Raw genomic sequence first — 18,465 nt, 5'->3', positions numbered from 1 at the left:
GGATAGTTTATGTTACTGAACCACTAGACAGAGAAGAGAAAGACTATGTAAGTACATGGAAAAAGATGGCAGATAGGTTCTAAAATATGGGGAAAACTAAACTAGTGTGACTTTCAGGTTGTTTCCTATTTGCATTTCATTATCAGCATTGCATTCTATTTTAGTTTTTTGTTTAAATAATTCTTGTTTATTTAGTTTGTCAGCCTACATACCAATATTTCAAATAAATCATGTTGCTCTTGAATGGGTTTTATATGAGGTGGGGAGTAACTCTGGTAATGTAGTTTGCACTACTATTCTCTTAAGCCTATATTCATTGTTCCTGCAGTTTTTGATTATAATACTGTAATCCTATTTTAGTATTCATTCTATATCTTTGCAAATGATGAAGAGGGAGACAGACTGGCTGATCCAGTCACTATTTCAGTTCATGTTGAAGACATCAATGATAACCCCCCTGTGTGTGACCAGGTTTTGACTCAATTTGAAGTTCAAGAAAATGAAGTTGTAGGTAAGAAATATTGCATTGAAGGTATAGGTAAAAAAAATGCAATGCAAAGCTTCTTTGTAAGCTAAATGAGTATAAAATTTAATCACAATATAAATTATTATGGTTTGGTTAGCATATGAAGTTCCAGTAGAAGGGAATATGTACAGCTCAGGGTTGAACTATGGAGTTCTTGGTGCTTCCTGAGCTGGGTTGTTTGCTTGCAGATATTTCAGTACCCAACTAGGTAACAACATCAGTGCGAGTGCTGTTGATGTTACCTAGTTGGGTAATGAAGCATCTGCAAGCAAACAGCCCAGCTCAGAGAGCACTAAGAACTTATAGAATATAGGAGTGGTTGGGAAACAGATCTGCACACTTCAAGTGAGACTGCTCCTAGTCCCATCCTGTGACAGAATTAATTGGGGCTTGGTTCCCATGCTCTGAGCAATCTCTTTCAGGTTCTCTGGATGGCTCAGACAGAATGAATAGCTTACCTTCTCCTATCCCCAGAGTGCAACCTTGATCATACTAAAAAACCAGCCCCAGCCAGATAGGTCAGGTATGAAAGGGGGTGGTCAGACCTTTGTGTCTATGCCTCTGAGAGTAACAGCTATTTATAAATTTTAGGCTTTCCAAAATTGAATGGATGCATCCATATAAGTTGCAGAAGTGGCTTTACTTTTCCCAAGGACTTTATTTTTCACGTATCAGAGTGAAATTTCAGCTATGCCATTTCTTGATGGGACTGGCTAGCTTATGGCTTAGCTTCTTATGAGCATCCAATTAATATAAGTACGTGGTAGCATGTTATATGAAACATGTCTGTTGTAGTTTATTCAGCAAAGTATGGTTGAGTAAATACTAACTGCTCTGATTTTTATAAGGAGTGTATAAGCTGAGGGTTCACACATTAACATTGGGTAGATGCACACTTTGTGCTTGGCCCATTGCCAGCATGGGTCACTCACCACTTCCTGAATAAAGAGATGTGTGACCTCCTCCTCCTCTCTTCATTCTTGGCCCATTGTAAATGCACCCTGAGCCCACTCTGGACTGATTTGTTCAATGATCCATTTATTTGTTTTCTTGGTTACCCGTGGTATTCTCAAGAGTCTTTTTCAACATAAAGTTCAATATGCTTTACACTCAGCTTTTTCAAGGTCCAACTTTTGCTTCCATAAAGTGACACAGGAGAAAGCACTGCCTGCACGATTCTAATTTTTGTTGGTATAAACACATCACAGCATCTGAATGTATCTTCCAAGGCTTTCCTTGCTGTCCTACCAAATGCTAGACTACAGCAGATGTCTTGACTGTGGGTTCTTTTACTGTTGATAATCAATCCTAAAAGGCAGAAGCTATGCATCCTTCAAAATTTTCACTGTCATTAATTTGCCCTTTTTCATATTTAATCTTAGCCCCATTTTTTCACTATGCTCTTTGACCTTCATTGCTGAGCTTGCAAATCTAAATCTACTGTGACTTATTTCTCCTTCTATCTCTATCTGCTGGTCCTGGATAAAACAAACTGAGACACAGCTCATAAAGTTAACAATTAAACAGATAGATTGTTCCCAAAACATTCTGCTTTCCAAGCTGCTGCTGTATGGAAAGGGCCTTGATACATGCAGTCCCCTCACTGTTAGGATGAAGTTGAAAAAGGAGTCATTTTGCTCATCATCAATCTTTCCTCGGCCATTCTGGATTCCACTGAAAGATATTAACTGCCTTTTGTCAAGTTTTAAGGAGATGACATTCCACACAAATAGCTCTGTCATGAACTTGTGAGTCATGTAGGAATCCTGCTAGTTCTCTTGGCCAAGCCCAAAAGTTACATTAGTATTTCTATAAGTAATTTATTTTATTTTCTGTTATGCTTGTGTGCTATTGGTCTAACTTCCATTTTCTCTGCTACCAACAGGGAATTTAATAGGAACTGTCCCTGCCTCAGACAGAGATGAGAAAGGGTCTCTTAATTCCCGTCGGCGGTTCCAGCTTTTGGAGCAGAACCCCAAAATCCCACAAGACAATCTCTTCCGCATCGAATCAGGAACTGGGTCAGTCCACTTATTCAAAATGGGATTAAACAAACAAGTGGTCACAAATTACTTTTTGAAGGTGGAAGTGACAGATCCAGGTCAGTGCATCACACATTAAATTTATTCTCCAAATATTGTGTTAGAGCAGTTTCTCAACCTTGGGAACTTTAAGATGTGGGGAATTCTGGGTTGAAGTCCACACATCCTAAAGTTCCCAAGGTTGAGAAACTCTGTATTAGAGCAACATGGATCACAAGATAGCCTACAGTCTCTCACCTACACTTCTTTCATTCCTTCCCACCATACTTTTTCACTCCTTCTTTCCACTTCCCTTTCAACAACAGCCATATATGTAAAAGCAAAATTATAAATCTTTTAGGTGCCATAAAATTATTTGTGGCTGCTTCTTACTACAGACTCCTCTGGAAAGAAGGCTCCTTTTCCAGAAGTGTTGGTAAGGAATGGTCCAAAAAGGCAGGATGGTGGCTATTACGCTGTGGTTGAAGCTCCATCTGCAACCCCAGGCCCTCAAGCTCCCTTTTTTGTGGCCCTGAAATACCATCTGATTATGCTGTTGAATTACATGGCAAGATTGCTGACAATTGGTACTGCAGTTTCCCTCCATGCTGAAGTGGGAAACTTATGAATATTCAAATGTAAGCTCTAAAATAGGGGAGCAACATTAAAATCCTGATTTATTCCCCTTGAAAAAAGTGCAATTGGGAAAAAATGAAAAACCACTGATTCATTCCATGTATGTGATATGGCCTGCTCACTTTGTATGCTCATTTGCTACTGAGGTCTTGCCCACACACACCCAAAGCTATTCATTCATTCATTCATTCATTCATTCATTCATTCATTCATTCATTCATTCATTCATTCTATATGGCAACCCATCTCAAACATCCATCCATCCATCCAATATCGTCACCCATCTCTGGGCAGCTAACAGAGCATAAAAATAAGATAAAAACAAAATAGCAAAACAATAAATAACAGCTATAGGAGCCAAAATAAAGCCAGCAACAGTCAACATAACCAATGTGATCCCAGCCACCAAAAGTTGCTTATCACTGCCCTAGAGAGCTACAGAGTTGTTTATATATGTGAAAGAGTTTATTCTCTTCTACTGTTGAATATTTTAATGAATGATGTCAATGCTACTTCTACTATTATTAGTAGTAGTACTAGTATTCTTATTTGTTAGCTGTATATCTTATCTTTCTCCCAAGAGCTCAAGGCAGTGTATATATCACTTGCTTCTCTGATTCCCCACATACATCCCATAACAACAATTTTTGATAGGCTGGGCTCAGAGGAGATGACTGGCCCAAAGTTCACCTGTGAATTTTCAGAGCTAGGGTGAATTTGAGCCTGAGACTCCCTGATTCCACACCTATAAATAGCTCTTAACTGCTATAGGAAGTTTAAGCTATAATTGAAGTATCTAAAAAGTTTGAGAATCTGTTCTATGCTGATCAGCTCACATTTGATTTGTTATATCCTTTTCCTTGTAGCTTTCTCAACAGTATGTGATGTACAAATACATGTCATTGACATCAATGATAAGATCCCAATATTTGAAAAATCAGATGTGAGTATCTTGTTAATTGTTTTTGCTTTTACAAGAGCTTGGAAAAATCTCAAACTTTTGGTTTGACAGTATCCTCTTCCAAGACATTTGCTTGGCATGTAGACATTGTTGTATATCTGTTGCTAGTTAGGTCTTCCCCGGCTTGATTCCTATCAGATATTTTAGAACTACAATTCCCAGAACTCCCAGTTGTCATGCGCTGCCTGCCTCTGAATAATGCTCAGACACTGGTTCGATGGATCAGGCTCTGGTTTATTCACAGCGCAGTTACAGCGTCGGAAGAAAAAAGCTGAGAGTGACAGGAGCGCGCCGGTGCGGGGTTTAAATACCCCGCGCCGGTCAGCGCCCCCTCACTCACGGTCACGTCACCCCCCTTTGTCCAATACGTTGCCCTGCCGGTGGGTGAGGGGTTGTGAGGCCCCGCTGGCGTTCCGAGATCGCCCATCATCGGGTTTTCTATTCATCCGGTGATTGCTGTCAGCTGGGCGATCTCCGTTGTATTGGCGCTGATGGCTTGGGTGTGCTCCATGATCCGTTTAGTTATTGTTTGTTGGCCGTTAGTCGTTGTGAGTTGATGGCTACTTATCTTGAGCCCCTTCTCCTATTTCCTTGCTATTGTCATGTGTGCCATTGCGCTGATGACTTCAGCTCAACGGCACTCATGACACCAGTCAACAATGAGCAACATGCGAGACATGCTTGCTGGGAATTTTGGAAGTTGTAATCCCAAAAATGCCTGGAGGAAACCAGGTTGCAGAAGTCTGCACTGGAGCTCAGAAGAAACTCAAAGGTAAGCTGCTGTTGATTTTTTTCATAGAGCAGTTCTACACAGAGACTTTACCATGCTCTCATCTCTCATCCCAAACTGGCAGGATTCATGCTGCCCTAAATCTTGCTCCTCAGTCCTGAATGGATCCATGTTGTGCTTCTGCTGTCCATACAGCTTTAATACACATGGCATTTTAAGGGCTATGATTGATGATTCCTTCAGCTGAAGTTCCAGCTTTGCTCAACATCATCCAGCATATGAAAAACCTCCTCCAAGTGGCACACCCAATGCTCTGGTTACTCCATGCACTTTTCTTCTTTTCCCTGTCAACTAACTTGAAAAAAAAGAAGTTAAAAAAACCAACTATGGGTTGGCTGGTTGAGCATTCAACCTATAGACCCCTAGGTGGCAGTAAAGAGTTTTTTGTATTCCTCGGCTGCCAACTGGTGGTTGATTGGATTTGTGCAGTGGAGATGCAGTTGTGGATAAGTGTTGAACAGCTGGAGTGTGAGAAAGGGATTTTGCTGTGGGCATCAGTGTGGGAGTTGTAATTATGTGAGGAAAAGAAGGGAGGAGCCAGGGCTTCCCCAGGAGGAGTGGCCGCTGGAAAGGGAATTCCCCAGCACACTTAGTAGGGAAGCAGAAGAGCCAGTCCTTTAAATTACACTTTCAATTACATGTGTTGGGCTAGAAAAGGGCTAGTCTATCTCAAGGCTTTGCACAAATGATCCAATGGACTAACCCACCTAAAAAAAAGTAGCTATAGAAGCCAGAATTTCAGTCTCCCTAGCAGCTAAACCAGCACCACAGAAGAGATCCTGAACCTAGGGGCTGAATGGAAGAGGTTCCCACAGCAGATTTGCTGGATCAATTGGGGCCAAGCAGTAAACCCTAACCCTAACCATGTCACCTGAAGTCTCCTTCTCCATGAGCCATGGGTTGTCTGGATGGAAGATCTTGAGGAGGAATGAGATGGAAAGCACCATTTCCAGGATGGAGCACTTAAAGCAGTCTGGCTGATAAGATACAGGCACTAACATGAGGAGATGTCTTCTAAAAATGGTTCGTGGAGCACCTTCATGCCAGGGCAAAGAGGCTGTATGGATGTGGTCTTAGAATGTTGTGCAACAGCAACTGATGATTTCAAATAATTACATCCTGAAGCTGTGTTCAAAATAGTTAGGAATTAGTTCTTTTTAGAAGTGTTGTTTCTTCTTTTCTGTTCTTTTGTTTTAAATATATATTTTATGTTTTGTTTTTCACTGTAGTATGGCACTCTGCGTGTTCCAGAAGATAAAAAAAAAGGAACCGTCCTATTGGAAATTCAGGCTACAGATGCTGATGAACCATTTACTGGAAGCTCTCAAATTATCTACACCATCACAAAGGGTGACCCAAATAATGCTTTTACAATACTGACGGATCAAAAAACAAACACTGGAGTTATTATAATTAATAAGGTGAAAGAATTTTTTTATTGTTCCATCACATAGATTTTATTAACATTTCCTCAAGGCAAGGCAGCTGAATGACTAAGAACAATACTACATTAATTTAGGGAATGGCAGTAGGGCCACCACATGTGTTGGTTCTGTTTTAACAAATGTGAGGTCATTCAGTATTCTTGATATGGGGGCTTGGCTGCAGATGATGCAAAGTTGTTGTATAACTTAACTAGAGGATACAAGGTTGGGGAACTCTGCTATAAGTCTGTATCAAGAAGAGGATGTTTTCTTCTGGGCTACCAGCTAAGTTCTTGGTGGGCTATATTATGTCTGTTTGAATTTTTCCTCCACTTTCGTAGGATCTTGATTTTGAAACAACCCGAGTATATAACCTTACAATCAATGCTACTAATCCTGAACCTCTTGTGGCTGGGATACAGTATAATTCAAGTTCATCTGCTTTCTTACAAATCCATGTTACTAATGTGGATGAAGCACCAGTTTTCCACCAGCTTGTCTACATAGCTGAGCAATATGAAAATGTGACCATTGGTACCAACGTGATAACTGCAAAAGCTTTTGATCCGGAAGGATACCCAATAAGGTAAAGGCAAAAATCTATTTTTTGTACAAATTAGACTTATAGTAACTGCATTGCTGAATCCCATCTTGGAGATTCTCCTGCTTTCCTGCTTTAAAAGAACCTTCTAAAGGTGTCATATTGTATTGGCACAACCCGTTTAACTTGGCTGCATGCAGTTTCTGGATGAGCGTAAAACACTGAACCACCAACAAATAAAGCAGCCTGGGTTTGCCCTAGACAGTAATCCAGAAAAACACCAATGAGGTTTAAAAGGAACCAATCTTAGCAAGTGCAAAAGTAGCCCCTGGATCACTTAAGTATACTGTGGAGACTTGGTTTATGTAGGTAGGAAGGTTAGAGTCCCAGCATAGGGTTATACGTATAAACGTGTAAGTATATATAAATCTATAGGGCATACATTTTTTCATGCTTAGGGCTACACTTGATTTTTGAGTGGTAGGACAGAAAAAGAAGTGGCTTTAAATTTAATTAGCTGTAATAATATATACAAACCTAGTTTTAAAAACCCTATAATTATGTTAATTAAATATAGTTCATATGGTGGCGCTGCGGGTTAAACCGCTGAGCTGTCGATCGGAAGGTCGGCGGTTCGAAACCGCGTGGCGGGGTGAGCTCCCGTTGCTCGTCCCAGCTTCTGCACACCAAGCAGTTCGAAAACATGCAAATGTGAGTAGATTAATTGGTACCGCTTCGGCGGGAAGGTAACGGCGTTCCGTGAGTCATGCTGGCCACATGACCCGGAAGTGTCCTATGGACAACGCCGGCTCCAAGGCTTTGAAACGGAGATGAGCACCGCCCCCTAGAGTCGGACACGACTGGACTTTACGTCAAGGGAAACCTTTACCTTTACCTATATGGTTAGATGCCATGTTAGATCCCTGACCCATTAAAAATTACAGTTTTGTATTAGGTTTGGAGGAACTCTGAATAGGAGTTTTACCCAAGCTTTTGGGGGTGACATCTGCCCTGGCACTTCATGCTGTGTTTCCCTGGTATAGTAGAAGAATTCTTTTAACTCTTGTTAATGTGCTGTTGAAAACTGTTGTACACTGAAGCTTATCTTTGCAACAAAGAGTTGATGTGATTTTGAGGAGGCTGTCAACATTCTACTCAGTGGTGTCAAAAACAGTCAAGATCACAGCCACATCCATGCAATGCCTCTTGGAACAGGACTATGATTGCACAGTTGAGGCTGCTACCTTGACTTTTTTGAGCCCCCCTCCCCCAATGAATACCTTGCTTCCATCAAAAAGCTAGACAAAACAGCTGGGGAATTGATTCTCTGTGATAAGCAAGTTGAACAAATGGATCCAACTATGGTGGTATTAGCTCTGAATTGAGAGACAGTTTGGTGTAGTGGTTAAGGCACCGGGAGACCATGAGTTCTAGTCTCTTCTTAGGCACAAAGCCAGCTGGGTGACCTTGAACCAGTCACTCTCTCTCAGCCCTTGAACCAGTCACATTCTCTCAACCACTTTTGAAAAACTTGCTAAGAAAACTGCAGGGATTAATCCAGGCAGTTGCCAGGAGTCAACACTGACTTGAAGGTGCATGCACCCATGCGCACACACGCATACACAGCAATGTATTTGTCAGATGCCCTCCTGTTCATATTTGTGACACTCATAGAAGCATCTGGTTGGTGACTGTGTGACACAGAATGCTTAACGAGATTGACCATTTGCCTGATCAAAGATGGCTCACCAGTTCTTATGGGCAATGCATAACTAGGACAAGGATTCCGAAGGCAATGAAAGTAAAACACACATATTGATTCATACTACTGATGAAAGCAATGCTTTTTGGCTAAGTTTGTTTCATACATCTTATTTTTCTGGTTGCAAGGTACTCGCTGAAGAAAAATGACAAGAACTGGCTGGAGATTGATCCTGTCAGTGGCAGGATAAATACAGCTGCCCCACTGGATCGCGAAATTCAGCATACCTATATGGTAGAAATTGTTGCAACTGAGCAAAGTAAGAAAACAAAACTTTATTTCCCAGGGATATCTTGGAGTTTGAAAGGGCCTTGGCCAAGTGCCTTCAAGCAGGCTCTACATTTGACTCTCTCCATGTTTGGTGGCAGTGGCTGGGAGCAGCAAGATATACTATTTACAATTTTCCATGTTCAGATCAATGCTACATTATGCTCTTTAGGACACTTAAAATGGCAGCTTGCTCTACCTGGAAAGATGGTCCACAGCAGATATGTGTGCTGCTGGGAGTCTTTACCAGGGCACGGGGGTGCCACTGGCTGCCAGGAGATGGCAGGTGCTAGCACCAGTCTTGGCCTTCTCTTGGTACTTATAAGCTTGAAACGAGAGCCACTTTGGAGTACCAGTTAAGGCATCAGGCTAGAAACTGGGAAACTGTGAGTTCTAGTCCTGCCTTAGGCACAAAGCCAGCTGGGTGACCTTGAACCAGTCATTCTCTCTCAACCCTAGGAAGCAGGCAATGGCAAACCACCTCTGAAAAACCTTGCCAAGAAAAGTGCAGGGACTCATCCAGGCAGTCTCTGAGAATCAGACACAAGTGAACATATTTAAAAAAAGCCTGAAATGGGGCAACCTCACACGTTAAATAAGACAGGTTGGCTGTAACGGGGGTTGTAGATGAAGCCCGTTCTCCTTCTCTTTTGATCTATTATGAACTAGAAATTGGTTACCCGTTATTTCCATTGTCAGGGCAATAGAGAGAAGTGTTTTCCTACAGAGATCATAGCAACTGCTGTTCCCAAAGGCAACCACTGCTACCCCACAAATATTGGGTCTACAAAACAACTTCTAAATTTTGAAATCTGCCCCTTAGCTCTGTCCTTCTTTGTAGTGTCTACAAGTGTTACCATCCAGCCATAAGTTTCTCAAAACAAGTTTAAAATTTCACCTTGCTCTATTCAAATGTACAGGCAAAGCATCTAAAAGCTCTGTTGCACAGCTGATACTGCATCTCATAGATGTCAACGATAATCCTCCTTATTTAGCAAAGGGTGCTGTATTCTTCTGCCACCCTCTCCAAAAAGTAGAGAGTGCAAAATTTGAAGTTGATGATCCAGATGCACAAATTCCAAAATTCACATACTCTTTATCTGGTGGAGAGAATGAGGACAACTGGGTCATTTCTAAAGCAGATGGTAAGTTTGTGGTAAGCTGGGGACAAAGGCAATCTTCACTGAGGACTCTTTGTTTTAAGACATATCTCTATAGCTTCCTTAAGATACATTTACTTATTACTTTCTTCTAGTTGGTCCATACAAATGAACACACTTATTTGTTATGGGTATTAGATATGTGAGTGCATCTCTTACTGTCTTGGGAGAATAATAGTCCTCTTGAGGAATCAGGTTAGGAATCTGTGCTTTGTATCTGAAAACTGAGATTACTGCTGTAGCCAAGAAAACTTTTGCCCAACTTAAACTAGACCCATTTCTGATGAGGTCAGATCTGTCCATGGTGACACCTATTTCTGTTACATCCAGACTGAATTATTGCTACTCACTTTACTTGGGACTACTTTTGAAGAGCCTTCAGATATTGCAGTTGGAGCAACATGCATCTACAAGAATGTTAGTGGGTATTCACAGGCAGAACCATCTTGCACAGTCCTTCAGAGGCTGCATTAGTTAACTCTTGTGTCGAGGCACAATTCAAACTGTTGGTGATAACATTTAAAACCCAGAGAATATCTCAGGAATCACCTCTTTCTATAGCAACCTGCTTGCTTCCTAAGATTTGACAGATACTCCCTTCTCTTGTCCCAACTGTGGCAGATGCATGTTTGATTGAGACCAGAGCAAAGACAAGACCTTTTCATTGGCCACATCTAAGCATTAGAAGTATCTTTAGAAGCCAGGTTAACATCCTCTCTGTTGGTGTTCCATCCACTGGTTACAACCTTTGTTTATTTTTAGAAAAGCATTCTCTCCATAGGCAACACCAATTTTAGAAGCTGCTATCTCCTGCATCTACTTTTGATATGTTTATTAAATATTTTTGTAATTGTTTTTGTAAATGTATTGGTATTGTATTTCTTGTTCTTTTTTGTCTTTTAAACACTTGACATTTGTACTAATTTTAAATTGTAAACTTATCTGGGTGAAACATATGCACTGGAAGGACATACTGGAAATTTTTATATATACAAAGAAATAACTAAACAAACAAACAAATAAATAAATGCATACTGAAATCACCCATATTGAAATCAGTGAGCCAGTGAAGATTTGAGTATTTGTCTGGATTGTGCCCAGAGAATAAATACCTTATATTGTTTTAATTATTTAGGTATTTACTAATTATTATTGTCATTATAATCATCACTATCATCATCATCCCATTTGTTTTTTCAGGCAAATATGCTTACATTTCCCCAAAGAACTTGAATCTTGAAGAAAAGGTCTATGATGTACCACTGAAAATTAGTGACAATGGAAGGCCACCAATGGAAGGAGTGGTCAATCTGAAAGGTATACCATGAAAATGCCTCTTATTGTGCTTTCAACATTTTCTTTTTATTATGGCACACACTAGAGTTTTTCTTATAATGGATCTGTGCTTTTTATTATAGTGGAAGTGTGCAGGTGTATCAATGAAAGATGCTATATAGAAATTGAAGATCCAAATCCATTTCCAACAGTAGGAGGAGCAATTGGCATTCTGGTTGCTGTTCTGCTAGTTATTGGTAAGTGTTTGTTTTAAATCATACAGTTATTAATAGGTCTGATTACTAGAAGCTACACTAGGACTTCCACCCATTTTTTGTTTCATAGAGTGGCACTGATAATTGCTGGAGGACTAAGGGAACAGTAAAGTAGCAAAAACTAATACATGTAGTCCTTGACTTACGGCCACAATTGGGACTGGAATTTCCATTGTAGGTCATTGCGGTTGTAAGTTGAGTCACCATGTGACTGGACCTGATTTTACGACCATTTTACGCCAGCCGTTAAGCAAGTCACAGGTTGTTAAGCAAATCACTGTGGTCGTTAAGCGAATCTAGCTTCCCCAATGGGCGTTTTTTGCCAGAAAACAGCAAAAAATGTCACAAAAGTGATCATGTGACTGCGGGATGTTGCAACCAGTCGTAAATGTGAGCCAGTTGCCAAGCGCCTGAAATGCGGTCATGTGACCATGGGGGTGTGTGACATTTTGCGACACTTGGAAGTGCTTTACATGCCATGCAGCACCCATTCCAAGGCTGTTGTAACTTTGGACCTCTTTAAATGAACAGTCATAAGTCGAAGACTACCTGTATGGAATTCTTGGTGCTATCTGAGCTTGGTTGTTTGCTTGCAGACATTTCATTACTCATCTAGGTAACATCGTCAGTATGAGTGCTGATGATGTTACCTAGTTGGGTAATGAAATGTCTGCAAGCAAATAACCAAGCTCAGAGAGCACAAGAACTCCACATTTCAGCCCTGAGCTACAGATATTCTTTTCTATTAGAAAAACTGATTATTACTGCAATACAATGTTTGCAAAAGAATACAGTGTTTTTTGGACAATATATAACTCTAGGTATGCTTCGTTTTACCACCTTAATTTATATTTACAAATTCTTATAGATATGCTTGCAGACAGGCACATACACACACATACACACAAGAACAATTGTCATCAGGAATATGCCTGTCTGTCTCAGTTCTTGCTGCTGCAATAACTTGCTGTTTTCAGCTACCAGGATACCTTTGTTTGTTGGGAGGGTGATGGGTGAGAAATTGGGAATGAAAGGGCAGGTAAAAGGATCATAAGAAACTAAGTCTAGCTGATTGTGTCATCTAATTCAATATTACCTACCCTGGCCTGGTTGATACATTATACTAAGCTTTAGTTTCTTTAATTATAGTTTATTGAGAAAAAATTACAATTCGTATTTAAAAACCATATTATGATTTTAATGTGCTATGTGAATCTAGCCACTGATTGAGCTATTTGGGGTTTTAGACTGGTGTATTTCCTAGCCCCCAAAAAAGTCTTTAAGGATTGCATCTTTGACTTTTGCAGTATAGATCTGTCATGTTAGAAATGGTGATTGACCCAAATTTCAGCATTCATCAAGAATAATTTTAGAGGTAGAAATGTTTTTGATATTCAAAAATTGGATATATTCAGTAAACATTCCACTTATCTCTGATACTTACTATGGCCATTTTCAGCATTTTGTCCAAAACCTAATTAACATGTTGCTTATATCTGTAGACCTCTAACAAGTTTCATCTTGGTTCTATTAATTTATTTTCCAAGTGCCAACTTTCTACAGCTGGATAATATTTATTGTGTTTAGCCTGAACAAGGCAGTTTGATAATAGTAGACTACATTGCGCTGCATTGCTTCCCTGGAGATGAAATAAGAATCCTTGGGGGAATTTGAAAACACGAAAGGAGCCAGGATGACTGACAGACCTACTAAAGAATTTGCCCTTTCAATGTATAAATAAATAATAATAATAATATTTAGTATATAGCCCTCTGTGTTTTCAGAAAGATAGAATTTGTGGAAGTAGACTGAGTTAGCTGAGATCTGGATTTTTAGAGGAACAATATTTATAATTCATGAATTACATAAAACAGACTTAATTTAACCCTTGCCTGAGAGGGAGATCCAATGCACAGTTCCATATTTGAAAACAAGAGCCACCATCGACCCATTATATTGTATTTCTTGGCCAGGAGCTCCTGAAATCATGGAGTTAAGAAAAATAAGCAAAACCCAAGCATCCCATAGTTTGAGCTGAAGGCCAGCATTAGCTGTCTCTGAAATGGAATGAGACCCTTTTGTAGTTTGGGCTCCAAAATGGCCTTGACAGCCATGCTGATCCTAGATAAAATGACAGATGCTGGTTTCCATGGGAGGGATTATTGCTCAGTTGTAGAACACAATTGTTTTTGTATGAAGAGAGTTCCAGGCCTAGGCCTTTGCATCTTTGGTGAAGAAGATTTTATGGTGTAGTTTTCTTACTAACCAAGTTTGACTCTGCTTAGTTTTTCAAGTTTGGCTGTCAGCTAAATGTTGCCTGCTAACTAGGTTCACGTTTAAATTAGGAACCATGAAATTAAATTACCTAGCATTAATTAATTTTCTAGTAACAGAAAAACACACCAATATATTCAGAACCATTAACCCTATCATTGATAGCTGACTTCATGTTTTGGAAGATAACCATGTAAGAGGTTCTGTAGCTTAGCCTGGTTTATTTGGTTTTGGTTTAACATGTTGTGTGAACCCAGCCCTTATGTTTTATAAGCTCCCCCTTTTTTTTTTTTGCTTTAACACAGTGTATGAATCCAAACAACTATGGGTTAACCCAGTGTTTCTCAACCTTGGCAACTTGAAGATGCGTGGACTTCAGCTCCCAGAATTCTGCAGCCAGCATGGCTGGCTGGAGAATTCTGGGAGTTGAAGTCCACGCATCTTCAAGTTGCCAAGGTTGAGAAACACTGGGTTAAACAAACCATGTACTTAGGCAATATACGAACCTGCTCAAACCCTGGTTTAAGCCCAAAATATAGTACATCTAATATGTTTCCTAAGACACAACACTCATTGATGTCATTTAGATTAATCCCAAGTGAGTATTCATAAGATTTCATTGTTAGGAGAGATTGTGGGGAAGCAGAGAAAGGAAGAGAGACCAAATAGAAATATTCAAGAGACAGAAGGCAAGTCTATGGGCAGCTTTCCTCATAAAAGGCAACTCAGCCCAGATTATGAGAAACTTGAGAAGAAGGATTCTGAATCATTCAAAGAGACTCTGCCTTAATGAACTGAGAGTGGAAAATTCCTCCCACCGCTTCCAAGATTTTGTATTTATCCCCAGACTGGTATTAAAGGTGTCTTACTGAACTCTGTGTAGTTCTTGCTTCCTTGATCTTGCCTAGCTGAATAGAGCTTGACAATTGTTAAGGCAAACTCCACTTAATAGAGAATAAGCCCTGTTGAACACAGTGAGGTTTTTATCAGGTAAGTACCTATAGGCCCTATAGAGGCAGAGATCTATTTAGCCTGTGACATATTTGCAAAATATGGCTTTGCTTAAAGCAACTTTCCTGGATATAGCACCTCAGAGAGGCCTTGGATTACAAGACCTATGATTCCCCACCCAGCACACCCCATGGACTGAGCTAGCAGGGGAAGAGATAGGATTATAATACATATAGCCCAGGGTTTCTCAGCCAGGGTTCCATGGAGCCCCAGGGTTCCGTGAGAGGTCACTAGGGGTTCCCTGGGAGATCACGATTTATTTTAAAAAATTCTTCAAATTCAGGCAACTTCACATTAAAGAGGTAAGTTTCATTCTTCATTTTTAGTTTAAGAAGACTGTTAATGCATATATGCAGGCCTACATACCCATGAAACGAATATAACGATTTTGTAATTTCCGGCCTATATTTGAGCCTGAATGTGCAGGGGTTCCCTGAGGCCTGAAAACTATTTCAAGGGTTCCTCCAGGGTCAAAAGGTTGAGAAAGGCTGATCTAGAGGGCTCAAGTTTGAGAAAAACTGGGTTGAATAAAATTTAAATTCGTTTTCCTGTTTGTTTAGGTATCATTTTGGGACTAGTGTTTTTAAACCTCAGACGCAAAAAGAAGAATGAACAAAGCGCTGCCCCTGTTGCCATCAGGCCCTCTGAACTGCAGACCTTGACATAAAGGATTCTTGACCTAAAGGATTATGTGAAAGTGGACATTCATGTTTTCATTTTATGCTGTTGCTCTCTCCTATCAGTGAATGTCAGAAGCCTTTGCCACAAATAATGCATTTGTTATCTTTCTTTCCCCCTGTTTTTAAGCAGAGAAGTACAACCTCCCAATCATTTGGGGGCTATGGAGTCGAAGTGCACATCATGTGAAATGTATGCCAGCATGTAAAGCACATGAAACATCAGTGACAAGCTCCTGAGCAGGATTGGTGGGGACAGCTTCTGCCTAAAACTAATACATGCTGGGTGGGAGAGGTTTCCACTCACTGTGCAATGTGAGAACAGTATAACCTCTGTATGTATACATCCTAGTCCCAGTACTGCTCCCCACCATGAATTAAATTAATAGAAAAGCCTGGCATGTTAATCTCCTATGCAGTTTGGCCTTTAGGTAGAAAAACCAAAATGGAGCAAACATTCTGACCATCAAATTATGAGCTTGCAACCCAATCCTGCTTAGTTTGGTTAGCTTTACTCCCTAGTACAGATGTTTAGAAGTGCAACTGAAGTGACAGCCCTTTGCTTTTTTTCCCTAAGAGGAAGCCTTATTGAACACAGTGTGGTTTACTTCCAAATAAACATATATAAAATTGTATTGCATATAGTTCCCAATTTGGTGCCATGCCAGCATGTGCCATCTCATCCTGTTTAAAGGTAAAACCAGCCTTCATATACTGAAAAAGAAGCACAAATATTCCTTAGAGGTTAAACAGGAATCTGTGAAGACCTGCCACTGAAATTAGTCACTGTTTCTTAATTCCTTTAGTAAATATCTATATACTACTAAAACTTTCAGTGTTTGTCTGTTTGTAACAGACTGGGCGAAACAGTGCATCGTAGGGCAACAATTTTTCAATCTACGCACTTCAAATGGGCTAACTTAATGCATGTGTCCGAAATCTGGGACCCATTACTCCTGTGGGATTGAAATTTGGCAAAGTTGTGGCCACTTCAGTGCCACTGTGCCTTCCGACTATGCTTCCCAGAAACCCATAGGTTTCATGGTGCAAGGGAAGATGGGTGGGGCATAACCCTGCCCTCTTCCCCACCCTCCTCTGGTTCCTGCACACAATCGGCTGGCAGCAAGGCCTGACAGGTGAGCAGTGATTGGCTGCTTTGGAACCAAGGATGAAATTTTGAATCTCTTAATGGTGGTGGGGAGTGACTTAGATGCCTGCGGGTGAGGTAGGACTGCTGGGGGGTGCTGGTAGTCGATGGGTGAGCCCACTTCCTTCCCAGAGGGAGGTGGCCCGTGGGGACGAGCTGGAATGGGAAGTGGGGTGCAGTTTTCCTCATGGCCTGCAGCTCCCTTTCTTTCCCCTCATCCCCAGCAAAGTGGCAGGCAGTTCCATGGGTCAGCCGAGGAGGAAGAGGAGTGATTTCTGACATTCCCAGCCAGCTTCCCACAAGCAAAGTCAATGGGGAAGCCAGCAGGAAGTTGAAAGTCACTCCCACTCCCACTGCTTTTTTGCCCGCCTGTGGTCATTCTGTGTCTCTGTTTAGGTAAGGAATATCTCTGAAAAGGATGATCCAGTGAGTCACAGGTTGTCTAGTTGACAAAGACAAACATCACTTTTGCTTGGCTATGTTTGCTCTCGAGATGACCTTATCAATTTTACAGAAATTCAGATATGAAAGGGAATTAACAAGCCTATCTTGAATTCCCATAAGTTTATACTGAATTGAACCTTATGATAACTGCAAGTGAAATGTTTTCTTAGAATTATATAATTTTTTGTTGATACTCTGAACTTTTCTGAGTTAGAAAAGAGTCATGGAACTTTGTTTTTATACATGATAACTGCAGCGAGATTATTATATGCACAAAGATGGAAAGATTCGGCATTACCCACAATGGAGGAATGGTTGGTGAAGATGATGGAACTTGCTGAGATGGCCAAATTGACTTCTTTGATCAGAGAAAAGACAACATTTATGTTTATTGCTGACTGGAAAGCCCTTATAGGCTTTTTGTGTGAAACAGAAAAGAAATGAACTTATGATTTATGGTTTTGATGATTAGAGGGAATAGATTATAGAAAGAAGTGAGTTATGTTGTAACCATAGAGTAAGAGGTAAACTTATAACTGCATAATTTATAACTGTATATAATTGTATTTATATGCTGCAAAGAAGATTGGAAGCTACTTCTTTGTATTTTTTATATTAGTTTGTATTAGTTTTTAACTTCTTTCTTAAAATCTTCAATGAAATTATATACTAGACAACCTGTGACCCATTGGGTGATTGTTTCAGAGATATTTCCTTAGCAGATTCCTCAATGCCTTCAACTATGGCAGAGCTTCTAATGTACTGGAAAAGTTGTTAAAAATTCAGGGAGATATTCAGAGATGTATCTGCCTTGAAAATAGCCCATGTCATTCATACTGAACTGCACAGCACAAACATCAGGAGCTGACCACAGGAAATGTTTTATGACATTTTGTATTATGTCATAAAATGTTTTATGAAATTTTTATGTCATGAAATATTTTATAAAATTTGCCAAATTTCAATTCCACAGGAGTCATGGGTCCCAGATTTTGGACGCATTCTGTAAATTAGCCGATTTGAGGTACCTTAGTTCAAAAATTGTTCCCCTACAATGCACTGTTTCGCCCAGTTAAAGGTTACAAACAAACAGACATGAGAGGTTTAGTAGCATATAAATATATATCAAAAAGATACTCTGAACTATTTTGGACTGTTTCTGGGCACTTCAGCTTCTCACAACTGAAGTAGAAGGGACTAGGACATAATTTTCCATGACTGTAGTTTACACGATCCTGTCCTTAGATCTCATTAAGGAATATCAAAAGAACTAT

At 40.2% G+C, this 18,465-nt stretch overlaps 1 protein-coding gene across 2 annotated transcripts in view; it reads left to right on the top strand.

Moving 5' to 3' along the window:
* Positions 1-16,429, top strand: part of CDH17 (cadherin 17) — a 41,358-nt gene extending 24,929 nt beyond the window's left edge. For both annotated transcript variants that reach the window (XM_063299488.1, XM_063299489.1), the window contains 11 exons: positions 1-47; positions 361-511; positions 2,412-2,627; positions 4,050-4,126; positions 6,164-6,355; positions 6,700-6,944; positions 8,790-8,920; positions 9,849-10,073; positions 11,289-11,405; positions 11,507-11,620; positions 15,484-16,429. The exon at positions 1-47 is cut by the window's left edge and continues 88 nt beyond it. In XM_063299488.1, the coding sequence (XP_063155558.1) occupies positions 1-47; positions 361-511; positions 2,412-2,627; positions 4,050-4,126; positions 6,164-6,355; positions 6,700-6,944; positions 8,790-8,920; positions 9,849-10,073; positions 11,289-11,405; positions 11,507-11,620; positions 15,484-15,590 (1,622 nt within the window). In that variant the 3' untranslated portion in view covers positions 15,591-16,429. The remainder of the gene's footprint in view (positions 48-360; positions 512-2,411; positions 2,628-4,049; positions 4,127-6,163; positions 6,356-6,699; positions 6,945-8,789; positions 8,921-9,848; positions 10,074-11,288; positions 11,406-11,506; positions 11,621-15,483) is intronic.
* Positions 16,430-18,465: the final 2,036 nt, after the last annotated feature.

The sequence above is a fragment of the Candoia aspera genome, chromosome 3, assembly GCF_035149785.1.
Source record: "Candoia aspera isolate rCanAsp1 chromosome 3, rCanAsp1.hap2, whole genome shotgun sequence".
Taxonomy (NCBI): domain Eukaryota; kingdom Metazoa; phylum Chordata; class Lepidosauria; order Squamata; family Boidae; genus Candoia; species Candoia aspera.
The sequence above is the reverse complement of the archived record's forward strand: the minus strand, read 5'-3'. Positions and strand labels throughout refer to the sequence as shown.